The sequence below is a fragment of the Ovis aries genome, chromosome 1 (genome assembly GCF_016772045.2).
Source record: "Ovis aries strain OAR_USU_Benz2616 breed Rambouillet chromosome 1, ARS-UI_Ramb_v3.0, whole genome shotgun sequence".
Classification (NCBI taxonomy): domain Eukaryota; kingdom Metazoa; phylum Chordata; class Mammalia; order Artiodactyla; family Bovidae; genus Ovis; species Ovis aries.
In genome coordinates, this window is record NC_056054.1 from 89,111,719 (window position 1) to 89,131,318 (window position 19,600).

The window sequence follows — 19,600 nt, forward strand, 5'->3', positions numbered from 1 at the left end:
CTTAGAATGCCTTTCACTACATACCTATAACATTCCTCTTCAGCTTTTCACTTAGCTTTTATGTAACCTCTATTTAAAAACTATCCTGGGCTCTTTGTTCCTCCATCCTTCCCCAACCCTTTAATCTTGTCTCTATAATAACTTTGTTTGCAACTATATTGTAGTTTTTTTTTCCTCTGTGAGCTCCTTGAGGAAGGAAACAGATACTTTTTTTTTTTTTTTTTTGTCCCTGGTATCTAGTATATATTAACAGACCTGTTACCTGGGAGATATTTTAAAAATATTTGATTCAGAACAACAGCTATTCTTGCTGTCATGTCTGTTGCATAGTCTACTAATTTATCCTTACTGTGTTACTTAGTTCTGGCCACTATAACAAGTTATCATGACCTGGGTGGCTGAAACAACAGATTTATTTCTCACTGTTCTAGAGGCTGAGAAGTCCAAGATCAGTGCCCTAGCAGATTAGGTGTTTGGTGAGGACCCACTTCCTGGCTTGTATTTGGTTGTCTTGTATCCTCACATGGCAGAGGGCAGAGAAAAGCAAGCTCTCAGCCTCCTACAAAGGCATAATCCCATACATGAGGGCTCTCTGCCCTTATGACCTCATATAATCCTAATTATCTCCCAAAGGTCCCACCTCTTAATACCATCATATTGTGGGGAGAGCTTCACTGTAAGAATTTTCAGGGGGCATATTCGGTTTCTAACAGTATGTATATATATATAACTGTTTTGGGGCTTCCCTGGTGACTCAGTAAAGAATCTGCCTGCAGTCCAGGAGACCCAGGTTTAATACATGGGTTGGGATTATCCCCTGGAGAAGAGAATGGCAACCCACTCCAGTATTCTTGCATGGAGAATTCCATGGACAGAGGAGCCTGGTGGGCTACAGTCCATGGGGTTGCAAAGAGTCAGACACAACTAGTGCTTTGACTTTCACATATACCTGTTAGTCTGAGAAATTTCCTCCCTCTTTCCCATTGAATTTCCTAAATTAATTCTATTGAGCTATAATTTATATGTAATAAAATGCACCTATTTTAAATATACAGTTCAGTAAGTTTCGATAAATCTGTATACCCATGTAACTACCATCATGATCAAGATAGAGCTCACTTCCTTCATGGTGAAAAGTTCCCTTTTGCTCCTTTGTAGTCTTCCCTCCTGCCCTGTCACCACTGGCCCCACGTGGCTTTCTGGCACTGTAACTGAGATTTGTATTTGGAATTTTATGTGAGTGGAATCATACAATATTCAGTGTCTCGTGTTTGGCTGATTTTACTGAGCGTGTTTTTCAGATTCCTCTGTGTTACTGCATCTGTCAGAAGTTTCTTTATATTAATAGTGTTCCATTGACTGGATATACCACCATTTGCCCATTCACCTCTTGAGGTATACTTGTATTGTTTCTGGATTTTGGCTAGTTTGAGCACCAAGAGCTGAAGTTCTTTTTTTTTTTTTTTTTTCCCCCAGCTTGACTTGTTGAAAATACTTTTACATACTGAATTTCTTTAGCCCCTGTATTAATGATCTATTCTTGTGTAACAGATGAACCCAAACCTTACTGTCTTAGAACAACAGTAATTATTTGTTGTCCCTCACTTTCTAAGGATTAGAGATTTGGGAGTGGCTTGACTGGAAGAGTCTGTCTCATGGTCTCTTGAGGCTACAATTATCTGAATTAAAGCTTGACTATAAGACAGGCTTCAAAGGTGGCTGGCTCACATAATTGACAAATGGGTCAGAGGCCTCTTAGAATGGTTGATTGTCCTCATGACATGGTGGTGGTTTCCCTCAAAGGGAGTGATCCCAGAGACCATGGTCCAAGCAGTGCCTTTTAGATGATAATCTTGGAAGTCAGATATTGTCTGCCATTTTCTGTTGGTCACATAGCCAATCTTGGGTAAGCATGGGAAGAAACTACACAAGGATATGAATATGAGATGGAACAACACAAGTTAGGACTACCAAGAGGCCAGGATCCTTGGGGGGCATCTGAGAGGATGGGTACCACAGTCCCTTTTGTCTAAAATGAATGGAACATATATCTATGGTTTTAATTCTGGACTTCATTTGATTCTACTGATCTGTGTTTGTCCTTAGTCTAATACAACACTGTCTTTGTTATTGTAGTTTTATAGTATATCTTGAAATCAGGTAGTATAAGACGTTTTCTTTTTTTCCCAAAACTATGGTGGCTATTCTTTTTTGTATTTTCATATAAATGAAGTCGTCTTATCAGTTTCTACACAAAGATTGTGATTGTGATCACATTGAATCTGTATATCAATTTGAGGAGTCTTGATACCTTAACAATGATATGGACATATCTTATGGCATATCTCTATAATCATTAAGCCCTTAACCAGACACATTTTGTAGTTTTAATACAAAAGTCTTGCACACATTTTGTTACACTTATCTAAGTATTTCTTATTGGATACTACTATAAATGGTATTTTTAAAATTTCATTTCTGGTTCTTTTCCAGTATGTGAAAATATAATTGCCTTTTTTTGTATCAACCTTTCATCCTGAAGCCTTGCTAAATTCACTTCTTAGTCTGGTACCTTTTTTTTTTTTTTTTGGCTTATTCCTTTTAGGATATTCTACATATAGAATCATGTCGGTCTGTGAAAAAAGTTTCATTGCTTCCTTTTGCATAGGCTTTTAGGCTTAAAACCTACTATGGACTTCACAGGTAGCACAGTGGTAAAGAATCCACCTGCCAGTCAGGAGACTCAAGAGATGCAGTTTGATCCCTGGATCAGGAAGATCCCGTGGAGGAGGGCATGGTAACCTGCTCCAGAATTCTTGCCTTGAAAAATGCCACAGACAGAGGAGCTTGGCAGGCAGCAGTCCATGAGGATGCAGAGTCAGACACAGCTGAGCACACACACAGACCCTACTATATATAGCCTAGTAGTGTTGAACGGAAGTGGTGAGTGTGAACATATTGGTAGAAGAAGAAGAAAACACAATACCAATAGATGCAGGAAAAGATTAGGAAAAAATCTAGCATCCATTCCTGAGAACCCATATAAAAAAGAGTATAGCAAATAGTATAAAGAAATCTGAAACCAAAATGTTTGAGAACACTGACTAGAGTAACCTAAAATGCTAACTGGTTAGAATAGGTAGGGAGTCATAATCTAGAGTCCCCAGCACTTGTACAGAAAAAAAGATACATCTTTATTTTTTACTAACCTCTAAATGTTAGTAAGGTTAGTAAATCAACCCTGAATAATCGTTGGAAGGACTGATGCTGAAGCTCCAGTACTTTGGCCACCTGATGTGAAGAGCCAACTCATTGGAAAAGACCCTGATGCTGGGAAAGATTGAGGACAGGAGGAAAAGGGGGCAACAGAGAATGAGGTGATTGGATGGCGTCATTGACTCAGTGGACGTGAGTTTGAGCAAACTCCAGGAGATGGCGAAGGATGGGGAATTGTGGCGTGCTGGAGAAGGCCGTGGCACCCCACTCCAGTACTCTTGCTTGGCAAATCCCATGGACGGAGGAGCCTGGTAGGCTGCAGTCCATGGGGTCGCAAAGAGTCGGACATGACTGAGCGATTTCACTTTCACTTTTCACTTTCATGCATTAGAGAAGGAAATGGCAACCCACTCCAGTGTTCTTGCCTGGAGAATCCCAGGGATGGGCGAGCCTGGTGGGCTGCCATCTGTGGGGTCGCTAAGAGTCGGACACGATTGAAGTGACTCAGCAGCAGCAGCAGCAGCAGCAGTCTGTGCAGTTGCAAAGAGTCAGAGGGCTTAACAGTAACAATAACAGCAACCTCTAAATGAAATTTAGTGCTTGTTTCTATTTTGGATGCAGGCAACAAACCACAGTGGTAATGTTAGCACCAACTGTGACTTTGTCACTAGTAAATGTTACTTTCAACTTTTCTTATATTTGTTTGTTTCTTGAGGATAACATATAATTAGGTCTTGCTTTCTTTTTTTATCTTGCCTTTGAATTTGAATGTTGGAATACTAGAATAGATGATTTACATTTAATATAATGATGTGGTTGCCTTTTAATTCTATCCTGTTCTGTATTTCTCCCATCTCCTCTGTACTTTTTTGTTTGCTTGTATTTTTCCCGCTGTTTTGTGGGTGAATTGTGTTGTTCAGTATTGCATTTTATCTCAGCTCTCGGCTTATTAACCAACCCCTTTCTCCCCTGCCCTTCTACCCCTGTTGCTCTAGTATGTACAGTATGCATCGTTAATATATAACTGAAAGCAAAAGTGAAAGTTACTCAGCCATATCCGACCCCATGGAGATTCTCCATACAGTCCATGAAATTCTCCAGGCCAGAATACTGGCGTGGGTAGCCGTTCCCTTCTCCAGGGGATTGTCCCAACCCAGGTATTGAACGCAGGTCTCCTGCATTGCAGGCAGATTCTTTTGCCAGCTGACCACCAGGAAGGCCTGATACATAATTATCTACCTTCAGATAATACAGACATAACGTAAGAACCTTGAGCATTATTCTTCCTGTTCCCTTCCTTTCCTATGGTATATTAAGTGCATGCTGGTGAACATTTTTCCTCTCCTCAGTTTTTCTTTTCTTTTTTGGGGATCTGAGGATTTTTTATTTCACTTTCGTTTTTGAGGGCTATATTCATTGTATTTAGCATTCTAGGTTGACCATATTTTTCTTGAAGCATTTTTGAAAGATGTATTTTCTTTTGTCTTGCCTAGCTTCTTGAGAAAATCTATATATTTTCATAACTTAGTTCTTCTATATCTAAACTTTTTCCTTGGGCTTCTTATGATTTTCTCTTTTTGACAACTTCCAGGAATTTTATTATTGTGCATTGTTCTTTTCTTTGTATTTATACTAAGGAGAGGACTCATTGAATTTCTTGGATCTGTGGATTTATAATTTATCAAATTTTGAAAGTATTTTATTATCTATTTTATTTTTCAAATCCCTCCCCGCGCCCCATTCCAGTTACAAACATATTAGCCTGCCTAATAGCTGGATATTGTCCTGTGGTTTTCTTCTTCTTTCTTCTTTTATTTCCCTTCTTCCTTTTCTTTTCTCCCTCCTTCCCCCTCTGTCTCTCCAGCTTTACCCTCCTTAAGGTGTCATCACTCAGTCGTGTCTGACTCTTTTGTGACCCCATGGACGTAGCCTACCAGGCTCCTCCGTCCATGGGGTTTTCTAGGCAAGAGTACCGGAGTGGGGTGCCATTTCCTTCTCCAGAGGATTCTTATTGCAAGCAGATGCTTTACCCTCTAAGCCACCAGGAAAGCCCTTATCATCAACTTTTTTCTATCTTTATCTCAGTTCCTTTGAAATTTCCTTCTGCAGTGTTTAAGATAAGCGCATCTGGTTATAATTCCATTTCCGATGTTATTTTTGAACATTAAAAGTTCATTTTGGTTGTTTTTTATGTCTACCATTTCTCTCCTCATTATATTTTCCTTTAAATCCTTGAACATATTTATCATATCAGTTTTAGAGTTCTTACTGATTAATTCCATTTTCTCAGTTCTGGGACTGTTTCAGTTGACTCATTCCACCCTAATTTCAGGTCATATTTCCTTTGTCATCTGTATTAATTTCTTTGGATGCTGTGGACATTGTAAATTTTATATTATTGAATGGTGGAATTTTTTTTCTTCTTTAAAAATATTTTGGACTTGTCCTGACAGGCAGTTTTTTCTATGGATTGACTCAGTCCTTTGAGGCTTGTTTTTAAGCTTTTTTTGGAAGCATGTAGAGTATTTTTTTCTTGAAGAGATCTCTAGTCTTTCCCATTCTATTGTTTTCCTCTATTTCTTTGCATTGATCGCTGAGGAAGGCTTTCTTATCTCCTTGCTGTTCTTTGGAACTCTGCATTCAGATGGGTATATCTTTCCTTTTCTCCTTTGCTTTTTGCTTCTCTTCTTTTCACAGCTATTTGTAAGGCCTCTTCAGACAGCCATTTTGCTTTTTTGCATTTGCTTTTTCTTGGGGATGGTCTTGATTCCTGTCTCCTGTACAAACATTTCATGCAAAGATGGGCTCAATAAAGGACAGAAATGGTAGGGACCTAACAGAAGCAGAAGATATTAAGAAGAAAATACACAGAAGAACTGTACAGAAAAGATCGTCATGACCCAGATAATCATGATGGTGTGATCACTCACCTAGAGCCAGACATCCTGAAATGTGAAGTCAAGTGGGCCTTAGAAAGCATCACTGTGAACAAAGCTAGTGGAGGTGATGGAATTCCAGTTGAGCTATTTCAAATTCTGAAAGATGATGCTGTGAAAGTGCTGCACTCTATATATCAGCAAATTTGGAAAACTCAGCAGTGGCCACAGGACTGGAATAGGTCACTTTTCATTCCAGTTCCAAAGAAAGGCAACGCCAGAGAATGCTCAAACTACCGCAGAATTGTACTCATCCCACATGCTAGTATAGTAATGCTCAAAATTCTTCAAGCCAGGCTTCAGCAATACGTGAACTGTGAACTTTCAGATGTTCGAGCTGGCTTTAGAAAAGGCAAAGCAACCAGAGATCAAATTGCCAGCATCTGCTGGATCATTGAAAAAGCAACAGGGTTCCAGAAAAACATCTATTTCTGCTTTATTGACTATGCCAAAGCCTTTGACTGTGTGGATCACAATAAACTGTGGAAAATTCTGAAAGAGATGGGAATACCAGACCACTTGACCTGCCTCTTGAGAAACCTGTATGCAGGTCAGGAAGCAACAGTTAGAACTGGACATGGATCAACAGACTGGTTCCAAATAGGAGAAGGAGTACTTCAAGGCTGTATATTGTCACCCTGCTTATTTAACTTCTATGCAGAGTACATCATGAGAAACGCTGGGCTGGAAGAAGCACAAGCTGGAATCAAGATTGCCAGGAGAAATATCAGTAACCTTAGATATGCAGATGACACCACCCTTATGGCAGAAAGTGAAGAAGAACTAAAGAGCCTCTTGATGAAAGTGAAAGAGAAGAGTGAAAAAGTTGGCTTAAAGCTCAACATTCAGAAAACGAAGATCATGGCATCTAGTCCCATCGCTTCATGGGAAATAGATGGGAAACAGTAGAAACAGTGGCTGACTTTAATTTTCTGGGCTCCAAAATCACTGCAGATGGTGATTACAGCTGTGAAATTAAAAGACGCTTACTCCTTGGAAAGAAAGTTATGACCAACCTAGACAGCATATTAAAAAGCATAGACATCACTTTGTCAACAAAGGTCTGTCTAGTCAAGGCTATGGTTTTTCCAGTAGTCATGTGTGGATGTGAGAGTTGGACTATAAAGAAAGCTGAGCAGCGGAAAATTGATGCTTTTGAACTGTGGTGTTGGAGAAGACTCTTGAGAGGTCCTTGGACTGCAAGGAGATCCAGCCAGTCCATCCTAAAGGAGATCAGTCCTGGGTGTTCATTGGAAGAACTAATGTTGAAGCTGAAATTCCAGTACTTCGGCCGCCTCACTGGCAAAGACCCTGATGCTGGGAGGGATTGAGGGCAGGAGGAGAAGGGGGGGACCACAGAGGGTGAGATGGTTGGATGGCATCACCAACTCAGTGGACATGGGTTTGGGTGCATTCCGGGAGTTGGTGATGGACAGGGAGGCCTGGCGTGCTGCAGTTCATGGGGTTGCAAACAGTCGTACACGACTGAGCGACTGAACTGAACTGAGAGGATTTTTTTTTACTCTAGGGTTTGTTTAGTGAAGTGAAAGTTGTGTCCAACTCTGTGCAACCCCATGGACTAAACAGTCCGTGGAATTATCCAGGCTAGAATACTGGAGTGGGTAGCCTTTCCCTTCTTCAGGGGACCTTCCCAACCCAGGAATCAGCCCAGGTCTCCCTCATTGTAGGTGGATTCTTTACCAGCTGAGTCACCAGGGAAGCCCTGGTTTGCTTACTTCTGTACCAAAGTATGAACGGGAGAGCCCTGGTGGCTCAGCGGTAAAGAATCTACCTGCCAGTGCAGGAGGCATGGGTTCAGTCTCTGGGAAATCACATGGATAGAGGAACCTGGCAGGCTAGATCCATGGGGCCACAAAAGAGTCAGACACAACTTAGCGACTAAACAACAAAACAAAAAGATAGGAGGATTCTGGAATTTCAAATGAATTACCTTCTTCCAACAAAGAAGACCTCTGGTCAGAACTTTGGATAGTTTTCAGGAAAAACAAACCAACAAAAATGAAAAATCTCATTTTATGTAACAGTTGTATGTTCTTAGGCTATTCTTAGCATGTTCATTAATCTTTGACTTTTTTTGTCTTTCAGATTGTCAGTATTTAAACAGACCACATCATGCGTGAGTACAAGCTAGTGGTCCTTGGTTCAGGAGGCGTGGGGAAGTCTGCTCTGGTAAGTTAGCCAGCTAACTATAATGAATTAATATAATACAAAAAAGATGTTCATATTTTCTTGCCGTACAACTTTTAGTCACTAAAGAGAAAAAGTGGCAGTGTTTTTATATGCCTAGTATCTGGCTCACCAGGGGACCCAGACTCATTGAATAACCATGGATGTGTATTTTTATAATGGTGGCTCTTCCTTTTTCATTTACCAAATATTTGTTAACTATCTATAATATGTCAAACATTAGTATTTGTGGTTTAAAAGAAAGAAATTATTCTCATTTCTAAGGAATTTACATTCTAATGGGGAAGACTGATCATTAAAGGTACCAGTGGAATAATTCCTATCCTATCCCACCCCAGGCTTATATAGCATAAAGGTCATTTTTTGTACACATGCTGTATTTATTTATTATTTATTTAGCTTCTACAACATCAGACTCTAAAGTTACAACTGTGAACAAAATAGTGACAGTCTTCTTCATAGAGATAAGAAGGGAAGTTGGAGATACTGCAAAAGAACAGACTATTTCTGCAAGGTTCAGTAAGTTACAAATAAGCATATCAGTCACTTCCTTGGGAATAGAATTGGAAAAAGTGGTAAGAAATAGGTTTTGTTATCATTACATATGCTTTTGTGTCTTTTTCATTTTTTCCTATGTCCATGAATTACCATTTTAAAATAAATTAATTAAAAATAGAAATCCATAGGAATTAATGAGGTTGTCTAGGGAGGGACTAGAGAGAAAAAAGTCAGGACAGTGCTCTGAGTACCTCTCAACCTTGAAAGAGTGGGTAGGATTGAAGGATCCAGGATGGAACAATGTGTCTTTGTACTTGGATATAAAGAGTACCTTTACATGACTGCAGAAGTCATAACACAGAGGTAGCTGGTTGTGATCAAAGCAGCTTCAGTAAGGTGATGAAGTCATAACCATCCTGGCTGGATTGAAGAGTAAATGAGAGCTGAGGAGATGGAACCACTATTATAGATAGTTGAAGCTGACCATATTCAAGTTGACCTATTTAGTTCAAGCTAAAATAGTGTATAATACATTTCTCTGGCTAATTGAACTGTGAATGACTTTTGAATCTCAACTGGCAGATAAGAAAAATATCTACTACTGGGGTGAATATGAAATGTGACTGTGCTTATAAATTTAATACACTCAATAAATTTTAATTCCCTCTTTTTTTCCCCTCCACAATTAGAAAGCCTGTTTCAGAACTTTTTAAAATTTATAACTTTTGCCTCTATCCTTTGAGGGCATGGGATAAAAATTGCTATAGATATATAAAGGTGGGTAATAGGAAACACTGATAAATTTTTACATTTTAGTGAATGAGAATCATGTCCTTATGTGTATCCTGGTTGTATTTTAAAACTTAATATAGTAATATTTTAACAGTGTAATGTCATCTGACCATTTTTAACATGACGACCTCCTTTCATAAATATACTCTTAATTATGAATGTGTCCTTACATGGAAAAACAATGATACTTTATATTTACATGTTCACCCGGAGTTTTCACATAATTTCACTTAAATGACCTATAAGAGGGGCAGGTTTTTCTTCTAAGTCCTTAACTTTTATCTGCTTTTTTTTCCCCCAGACAGTTCAATTTGTTCAGGGAATTTTCGTTGAAAAATATGACCCAACGATAGAAGATTCCTACAGAAAGGTAAACGTGAAACTTGTATACACACGCTTACAAGTATCCATGGAATAGCTTTTTTGAAAATAGTTTTGAGAAATGATACAGATACTCTGTATCTATCTTAAAAAGTTTCACCAAGACTATTGCTTAACTATAGAGAGCTCTGTGTTCATACTGATTGTTAATCTTTCTTTAATGTATGCATTTAATGATGGGAATTTTCTTAATGAAAAAAAGTTGCATATAAATAAGTATATTTTTTAGGTATATTTTTAATTCTTTTTATGGACTAAAATTAAGATCACTTTATGCTTAAGGTTATACTGTGACTGAAAGTTATGTTTATTTAGTTAAATAACTTCAAAAATATTTCACCTTTAGACTTAAAAAATTCTATGTTTGGATTCTGTGTAATTCTATAAGGGTGGATGCATGGCACTGTACATTTTTATCCCAGCCTATAGAGAGCACAACGCCAAGAGTAAAACTGCTAACCATGGACTCTGCATGATGCTGTGTTGATGTAGATAGGTTCATTGGCCCTCCCACATGTGCCACTCCGATGTGAGTCGGGTGCTGATACGGAGGGAGGCTAGCAAGGAGCAGGGAAGGGATATATGGGAGCTCTGTACTTTCTGCTCAGTTTTGCTGTGAACCAAAAACTACTTTTTGAAAAATAACACTTATTTAAAAGGAAAATAAATGTTAATAGTTGGTCTTGACAAAAAGTACTGTTTTACTTAATTATAAGACTAGCTAGAATTGTGGAGAACTTTCATGATTTTATTTCCCAAGTATGTTATGGGGTAGAAAAGACAATGCCGTAAGAAAGCCTGGTAGGCGCCCCCATCCAAAAGATTAAACCTGCCTTTCAACAAATAAGAAAGGGCTGTGTTGTCAGATGTTCTAGAATTTACCTTAAATAGTACTGTAACTCTTGCTGAATTAAGTTCATTAAGCCTACCAGCAGAGCAGTTTCATTATCTGCAAATTGGAAACAAAATTGTGATATATTGAGAAACCACAGATCTAATTCGTTATTCATTGAACATGCCCCCTCACAGATTGTGCAGATTATTATCACATGAGTCCCATAAGTGGTGGAGTGTGAGTTTGTAGAATGGCCCATGGTCCTCTTCATCAATCCTTTATTTGACACAGAAGCAGTTTTAAATAGTCCTTAGGTTAACAGGTTTATTTTTAGAAGGCAGTGTTGCATTACTGAAATTTCCCCCAAATAAGTTGCTGGTTAAAGCTTCAACTATAAACAGAGATCTGTACCTTGAGTGCTGAAGCACTTTTCTTAATCTCATATTTATTAAAAATTTTCCAAACCATTAATAGTTGGTACTTCTTTTGGCCAGCCTTCTCTTCTTCTGTAAAGCCCTGGGAAAATAGAATTTAGTACATGAAATTTCACCTTATGCACACAGCTTTTCCAAAGAAGTACCTTTTTGTTAAAGTCTTGAGAACTGTATGAGTTCAGTGTTATTGTGTTCCCTTTATCTCTTCAATTTAAATTTTACTCTGTATTAAATTTGGGGCACATTTTAGTAAAACTTTGACGACTTGAATGTGAAAAGTGGTCAGTTTTCTTTACTCCCAAATCTTGGCTATATTTTGAGCTACTTGGTACTTTTGCGCCTTATTTTGAAGACAATATAAATATACACACTTTATGCTGGTTTTTTTTCCTTTTAGAACTATACCTGTTTATTGCTGTTTTTCTTAAATTGCAGAATATAACCACTGCCTTCTAATAATAACAGAAATCAATGCTCATATTTCAGGGTGGTCAGAAAAATATCTAAACTGAGCATTAACAGTCCTGGTAGAATGTGTTTGAGACCTCCTATTCTTTATTATACTATCAAGTTAGGTCTCCACCAATATAGCAAACTGCTGGAGAAAGGCTTCCAGTTGTTAATAGGAACTTTGAGTGAAGAGGTGGGAGGAAAACAGACTGACATTTTGATGTTACTTTTTTATTCTCCTCCACCCCCAACCCTGACCCCAACAGCAAGTTGAAGTAGACTGCCAACAGTGTATGCTCGAAATCCTGGATACAGCAGGAACAGTAAGGATGTTTCTTTCTCTCTCTCTTCCTTTTTCTTGTTAGATTTTAATTTGTAAACAGGTTTTTGTCACCTGATTGATTCCTCTGAGTAAAAACTATTGTTCTGATTAAGAACTTAAGTCTCTAAATGTAAAACTTCTTAAATTTTCTTACGTGCATTAAATGTACTTAATGCCCACATATCACTATTAAATTGTATGTTGAGTTCACCTACAGAATCTGTGTGTTGAGTTTCTTTTTTCCTGTATTGAGGTGAGGGTTATGCTATTACTGCTCTTTAAAAAAAAAAAAGATATTTAAGGTATTTTAAATCCAGAATTTTAGTTAAAATAGGTATTTCTCTGGGCTTAAATAATACTGTCTCTTGATACCATGGTAATTCATTTATTTTAAAAATTGTTTTTGCTTTTTATTAACATTATAACATCTCAAGGGACTAGTGATATAGAAGTGTTTTCTGACAAAAATCTTTAGGATTATTTCGAGCCTCATTTTTCATATCTTTAAATGAGTATAATGATGATAGTACATTATAGGGTGCTTGTAATGATCAAATGGGGCTTCCCTGGTGATTCAGTGGTATAGAATGCACCTGCCAGTGCAGGAGACTCGGGTTTAGTTCCTGGGTCAGGAAGATCCCCTGAAGAACTAAACGGCAACCCACTCCAGTATTCTTGGCTGGGAAATCCTATGGACAGAGGAGCCTGGTGGGCTGCAGTCCGTGGGGTTGCAGAAGAGTTGGACGTGACTTAGCAGCTAAACAACAACATTGATCAAATGAGATGGTGACTATAAATCATTTGGCACAAAATACCTATAATATAGTTAATGAACTCTATGTATTTGCTTTTATTTTCATTATCTTCACTTGTCATTACCTTTTTAAGTTTTTTTATTGATTAATGATGTTTTATTCTGCCACAAAAAAATGCACACATTAAATGATTTTCTTTTTTTTTCTCCATATGTATAGACTTTTCCTATTAGGCAGTGCTCTAAAATGAATGGCATTCTTAAATGTTTTAAGTTGTTTTAAAATTCACAAATATCCCCCATTATAATTTTATAAATGGTGAGAAAGTTTCAGATCAAAAAACATGAGAAGACTGGAGCAATTAGAGTACAAATTATACCATATTTTTGTATCCTTTTGTGGGAAAATGGATCTTAATTCCAACAGTAGCCTTGTATCAGCTGAATTGAGGTCTCTCCCTCTTTCCACTTTCCCCAGCCCCCAATTTTCCTAGCTTCTGAATCAGCAATAATTCTCCTTTGTTTCCAAAGACCCCAACAGTTAAAAAACTTAAAAAAAAAAAACAAAAAAAACTTTTTACTTCTTCCTTTCATACTTCCACAACTGTGAGGACATTCTTCTTCCTCATGTCCAAATTAAAGAAGTTTTCCTCCACTGCAGAGATCCTCCCTTATTTTCTCAAATATCTTGTATTTCTCCCATCCTAGCAGTCAGCATGCTGTTATAATTTTCTGTATATTTGTCTATCCCCAGTGCCTTGCATAAAGGTTGGAAAGTAGTTGATGCTCATTAGTCTTATTCTAGATCAATTCTTTCTCCTTTAGGGTTGCTCACTTTCTCCAACACTGCTTTAGTCCAAAGTGTTGGTGATTTTGGTATCCAAATAGAATCTTTATGGGTAATATAGATGATTTAGTAGCTTGGCTTGTCAGTTTCTTGACCTCCACTCTGCTTCATTCATTCATTCCCATGTCTTTACTCTAGACTGTATGATAACCAATAACATAATACCATCCTAAATTTCATTTTCAAGTGTCTTACTCTTCACTCACCATCTTGTTTCTCCAGCTCACTTCCTTTCAAACCCTTCAACTTCTCTGGGACCTGCAGTCTGTTTATTCTAACATCTTTGATTATCCCTCATATCTTCAAGCCCCTCTTTTCGTAGCTCCAAGCACATGATCTGTCATTCAGAATACATCCCTCACATGTATCCTCAGTTCCCTTGACTTTTTCAGCAAGCTTTGATTCAGTAGAGCATTATCCTCCTCTGTGAAAATTTTATTCATGTGACTTCCAGGAAACAATGCTTGCCTGGTTTTCTCCTTGTATCATTCATTGTTTCTAAGTCCTGTCCTGATTTGGCTTCATCTCCCCAACCTGTTAATGTTGGAGGGCATCAGGGTTTACTCCTTGAACTTTTCTGAAAACACTACCTTGGAGATCATCTTTTGTAGCACCAAAATAATTTAATTAAAATCTAGATATATAAAAGAATTATATACAGTTTTTCTAAATCACACAAAGCCAAATTAAAGTGAGGACTTCCCTGGTGGTCCAGTGGCTAAGACTCCACCCTCCTACTGCAGGGAGCATGGGTTTAATCCCTGGTCAGGGAACTAAGACCTGCATGCTACAGTAGCCCAGCCAAAAAAAAAAAGAAAAGTGGTTAATATTTCCCTTGTAATTCTTACAGTTTGTTGTTTTTAGTCAGGTAAATAGGAGACAGGAACATTCATCTCAGATTTTCCAGAAGCTGTGTATCATGTCTTTAGGTTTCCTGTCACTATAACATGTAATAAAGAATTCAGTAGCTAACTTGTTATTATTCTGTTTTAAATTTTTTCCATTTTAATGTTTCAATTCAGTACATTTAAGGAGGAGTCATATTTATAATTTATTGCATGTTTTTATTATAGGAGCAATTTACAGCAATGAGGGATTTGTATATGAAGAATGGCCAAGGGTTTGCACTAGTATATTCTATTACCGCTCAGTCCACGTTTAATGACTTACAAGACCTGAGGGAACAGATTTTGCGAGTTAAGGACACAGAAGATGTAAGTATTTCTCTGTATATATAGCGTATTGCCATGTCTCTGTGGCCAAATATAAAATATCCATTTTCTCTATCAATAGGAACTCGGAGGGTATCTACCTTGTGCCTAAAAGAGGCCTGGTAACCAAAAACAATTTTAAGCTTTCTAAATTTACCCACAGATAATATACTGAGAGGACATCCCAGGTGGCTCAGTGGTAAAGAGTCCACTTGCCAAGCAGGAGACACGGGCTCAGTCCCTGGGTCAGGAAGAGCCCCTGGAGAAGGAAATGGCAAACCACTCCAGTATTCTTGCCTAGAAAATTGCATGGACAGAGGAGCCTGGCAGGCAACAGTCCATGGAGTTGTAAAAGAGTCAGACACGACGTAGCAACTAAACAACAGATATGCCAATGAGATGGTTAGAAATGAAGCCCATGACATGAAGGACATGTATGTAAAGTTCTTCTTTCTCTGCTGCACTTAGGACCCACCATGTGCTACATGGGTCACAAGTGTAGTGAAAAAAGAGTCAAAGAATATTTGGTAGCAGAAGGGGGACTCAGGTTTTGCTTGGAAAGGTGGTAGTTAGTTAGTGTCAAAACCAGTGTTCAAAGAACATTATCAAGAACCATAATGCTATGTTCCCATTTCTAAAATTCTCTCTGTACAGTTTTTACTTAGCTATTTCCTTTGAATTATGTTAAATATTTTACTTAACTGAGTTTTTATAATTTTTTTGTTTTAGATTTTTTTAATGTTAATTTTTTATTGTGGTAAAATATACTGTTTTAGAATTCTTATTTGATGAATAACGTTGTGCCTTTTTGCAAAGATGAAATCTGTGTTTTACATGTTTGTCTCAGTTTTGAGTTACAAAGTTCCTTTTCAAAAGTTGTATAAGTTAGGGTATCAAATTTCATGTGTACCTTCTCTTCTGTTTCTGTGTGTTCTCACTCATTATTAATGGGACACAGGCACCTGCTCAGCACCATAACTGGGTAATGTTGTAGGCAGGAGGGATTTGCACCATATGACTCATGACCAGCCATAACCTAATGAATAGTTCTCTTTCTTCCCATGACTGATTCATCTACGAGAGTTCTTTTTTCGTAGGCAGTTACATGCAAATCACTGAACTCTGATAATGTTAATCTCTTTATCCCATGTAATAAACTGAAGATCGAATCATAGATGAAGACGTAGCTGCTCAGTGGCTTTATGTTTAGTCTTATTCTCCCTTCATGTCTCACCTAAGCTAGTGTTCAGACCTAGAAGTAAAACTTACTGCTGTGTTGGTTGGGCCGTGTTTTTGACGTTTGTTGGTCCTGTGAGTTGAGGCACTTAAGACACACCCAGACCATTGAGTATGTTCTTCTCTGTATTGCAGGCGTTTCCTTTTCCTTCACATTTTTCTACTTGGAATTCAGCCATTAGCATGAGTGCACATGAGAATTTGGGGATTATATTCTTAAAGTGATTTTAGCAGATCAGTGTGGTAGAATCTTGTCCATTTTTTCCTATCTCTCCACTTTCGTCTTTTCCCCAACACACATACATACACCTTTTTTAAAGCACTTGGTGAAGCTTATGGGCTTCCCTGGTGGCTCAGACGATAAGGAATCTGCCCGAAATGTGGAAGACCTGGGTCGGGAAGATCCCCTAGAGAAGGGAATGGCTCCCACTCCAGTATTCTGGCCTGGAAAATTCCATGGACAGAGGAGCCTGGCAGGCTACAGTCATGGAGTCGCAAAGAGTCTGACATGACTGAGTGACTTTCACTTTTCACTTTTCTTTGGTGAAACTAATAATCCTAACACATTTTAGTTGGTGGAGGGTAGTTGCTTGCTTATAAGAAGCTGAGTAACAAGTATGTTAGTTGCTTATTATATATTTTTTCCTTTCCACAGGTTCCAATGATTTTGGTTGGCAATAAATGTGACCTGGAAGACGAGCGAGTAGTTGGCAAAGAACAGGGTCAGAATTTAGCAAGACAGTGGTGTAACTGTGCCTTTTTAGAATCTTCTGCAAAGTCAAAGATCAACGTTAATGAGGTAACCAACAGCTGTGAGGCAGCACAAATAAATGCCTTTTTAGCTTCCCTTCTTTCAAGCTAACAGTCAAAAACAACTTTTTAAAAAGAAAAAGCAGTGCCCTTTTAAGCAGTCTTCATTAGTTTATGGAAAACACTAATTCCTAGAAACTATATTCCTTCTCTGTATAAAGTCACTTTGATGGCTATAATGAGAACACATATACTTACCTTGTTGGCAAAGGGGAAGTTTAAGTTAAAGAAAGTGTCTTTTAAAGTCCTGCTAAGCCTCTCAACGATATACCAGAAAGTGGTATGTGAAAATTGGCACATCACCCTTGTCTTACAACAATTAACTATGCAGATGTGTGTAAATAGGTTGTAAAATTCAGTAGAAAAATACAGAAATCAAGGTAGTTACTATAATGAACTTATGTTGTACAGAAAGACGTCATGTAATTTGAGTTCTGCTTCCCTTTGGTGTATGACTCAAAAGGAAGAATCTGTGTGAGTGGATGGATACAGAGCTATAATTCACCCTGTCTCTTAGGCCTGTTCGAGCAGGTGTACAAGGCTTTTTCTGTCCATGACTTAAGCATTCCGCTATCCTGAGAACACAGCTGGGGACAGGAATGCGTAACAAGTGAGCTTGTCTGCCTGAGTGTAAAGGGCCAATAGTTTACTGGATCCCTAAAAGATGAGTGCAGTTCCCCATTGCCACCACCACATCCAAGCAAAATATTAAGAGATTCCCTTGCTTTTGTTAATTTTAACATCAGACTTTAAAACAAACAAAAAAATGAAATAGACTTCTTTCCTTTCCTAGTAGAGCAAATGTTCTCATTTGCCAGTGTGCTTGCCATTTATTTTTAGGACTTCCCTGGTGGCTCAGATGGTAAAGCATCTGCCTACAAGGCGGCAGACCTGGGTTTGATCCCTGGGTCGGGAAGATCCCCTGGAGAAGGAAATGGCACCCCACTCCAGTACTCTTGCCTGGAAAATCCCACGGGCAGAGGAGCCTGGTAGGCTACAGTCCGTGGGGGTCACAAAGAGTTGGCCATGACTGAGCCACTTTACTTTCACTTTCTTTCTTTTGCCATTTATAGGATCACAGGCAGTCAGTCAGAATTCAGCACACCACACAGGTGAAAGTTAAGACTGGGTTAGGTTGTCAGAGTCTTCTGTGTGTTTTTGCTTGCCATTCCTCTCCAGCCTTTGGTCCTTTCGGTCTCTTTTTCTTGACTGAGATTATGGTTATAGACAATGACCATATTATTTTAAACATGTGGCGTGAACAAAATTTAAGCTTGATACACATCCTCTGTTTTACAAAAATAAAGAATGTCAAAACTTGCCTCTTAGGTAAAACCAGCTAAAATAAATACATAAAAATAAGAAATTCACAGATTTTATTTATTCAGTGAGTATTCATCATGTCCCTGTGTGCCTGGCCCTGTGTTAGGCATCAGTAACACTCTTCTGGACAGACACTGGTCGTCCCCTAAAGAAGTTTACATACCAATGGGGGAAAAGTTCTGCTGTGATCTTCAGCAACACTCACTTCTAATTCACTGCCAAGTAATGAAAGGAAGTGTGAAATGCTTCCTGTTTCAGCTTTCCCTGCTGTAGAATTACTATTTCATAGATGTTATCTTGAAAAAATGGCTAATCATAATTTTAATTTTTGGTTTAGTCTTTTTGAGAATTATCTCAAAGAGATAACTGAGATAATACACATTAAGATTGATAGATGAGCTTGGCTAAGGAAATAGTAGTGCCAGGTCACCATCTGTAGCATGACTGGATCTGGTTCCCTAGAGATCTAGTTCCTGCATCCTTGTGGTCTCCCTCACTGGTACCCACCCACAGATTCAATAGGGCCTGGCTAGAGCTGAGCTGGGCCTGGGTCCAGGGACCAGAGGGGGCAGGAGGCATTTCTTACCTTTCAAGCATTACTTGTTTGTGGGAACTTACGTGCTGCTAAGCCTTCCTCTGGGATGGCCTCCCTCCCTCAGAGGCCTGCTGCGTTGGAAACCAGTAGCCTCACTGAAGTCGACTGTTGACATGAATGTTTTTAAAACAAAAATAGGAAAATGATACAACAAAATGAAATACATTCGGTGTTTAAGGCTCTTTATTCTTTTGGAAAACATACAAATGTCATGCTAAAAATTCTTGAGAGTATAATAACTTGTTTCTTTTAATATTTCTGTCTTGATAGCCTGATACTGCAACTGTAGTTTTATGGGTGGTTAATAGTTTCTCAGACAGCTAATACCTTATGTGATTTCTGAGTGCCTGAAGATAGAGGGATCCTACTTTAACACAATTCAGCTCTTGGGCTCGTTTGAGATCATACAGGGACATCCTACTTAACTAAATTGCCCTCTTTAATTCTCTACTGTCTATATCGTAGAATATATAATATATAATTTTTTAAAACTTGTTCACATCATTTTGTGAACAAGTTGTGTTCTGAAAGTAGCACATAGCTGTATCAGAATCACATCAGTCTCAATCAGGAGTTAATTGTTCTTTGCTGATGCTAGAATAATAATTGGAATCAAGACATCCCAATTGAGGAGTGACAGAGGGATTAAGAAATTATTCTGTGTTCCTTTTAGATTTTTCTGTAGTTCAGAAAGATGAGGAAGAATCTAGGCTGAGGACTTTCAGCATATCTAACCAAATAACCGTAGTTTG

At 38.3% G+C, this 19,600-nt stretch overlaps 1 protein-coding gene across 23 annotated transcripts in view; it reads left to right on the forward strand.

The window, feature by feature from the left end:
- The window catches only part of RAP1A (RAP1A, member of RAS oncogene family), an 80,446-nt gene that overhangs the window by 51,027 nt on the left and 9,819 nt on the right, over nt 1-19,600 (forward strand). For all 23 annotated transcript variants that reach the window (XM_042252352.2, XM_060412610.1, XM_060412579.1 and 20 more), the window contains 5 exons: nt 8,259-8,342; nt 9,952-10,020; nt 12,017-12,073; nt 14,747-14,887; nt 16,776-16,919. In XM_042252352.2, the coding sequence (XP_042108286.1) occupies nt 8,286-8,342; nt 9,952-10,020; nt 12,017-12,073; nt 14,747-14,887; nt 16,776-16,919 (468 nt within the window). In that variant the 5' untranslated portion in view covers nt 8,259-8,285. The remainder of the gene's footprint in view (nt 1-8,258; nt 8,343-9,951; nt 10,021-12,016; nt 12,074-14,746; nt 14,888-16,775; nt 16,920-19,600) is intronic.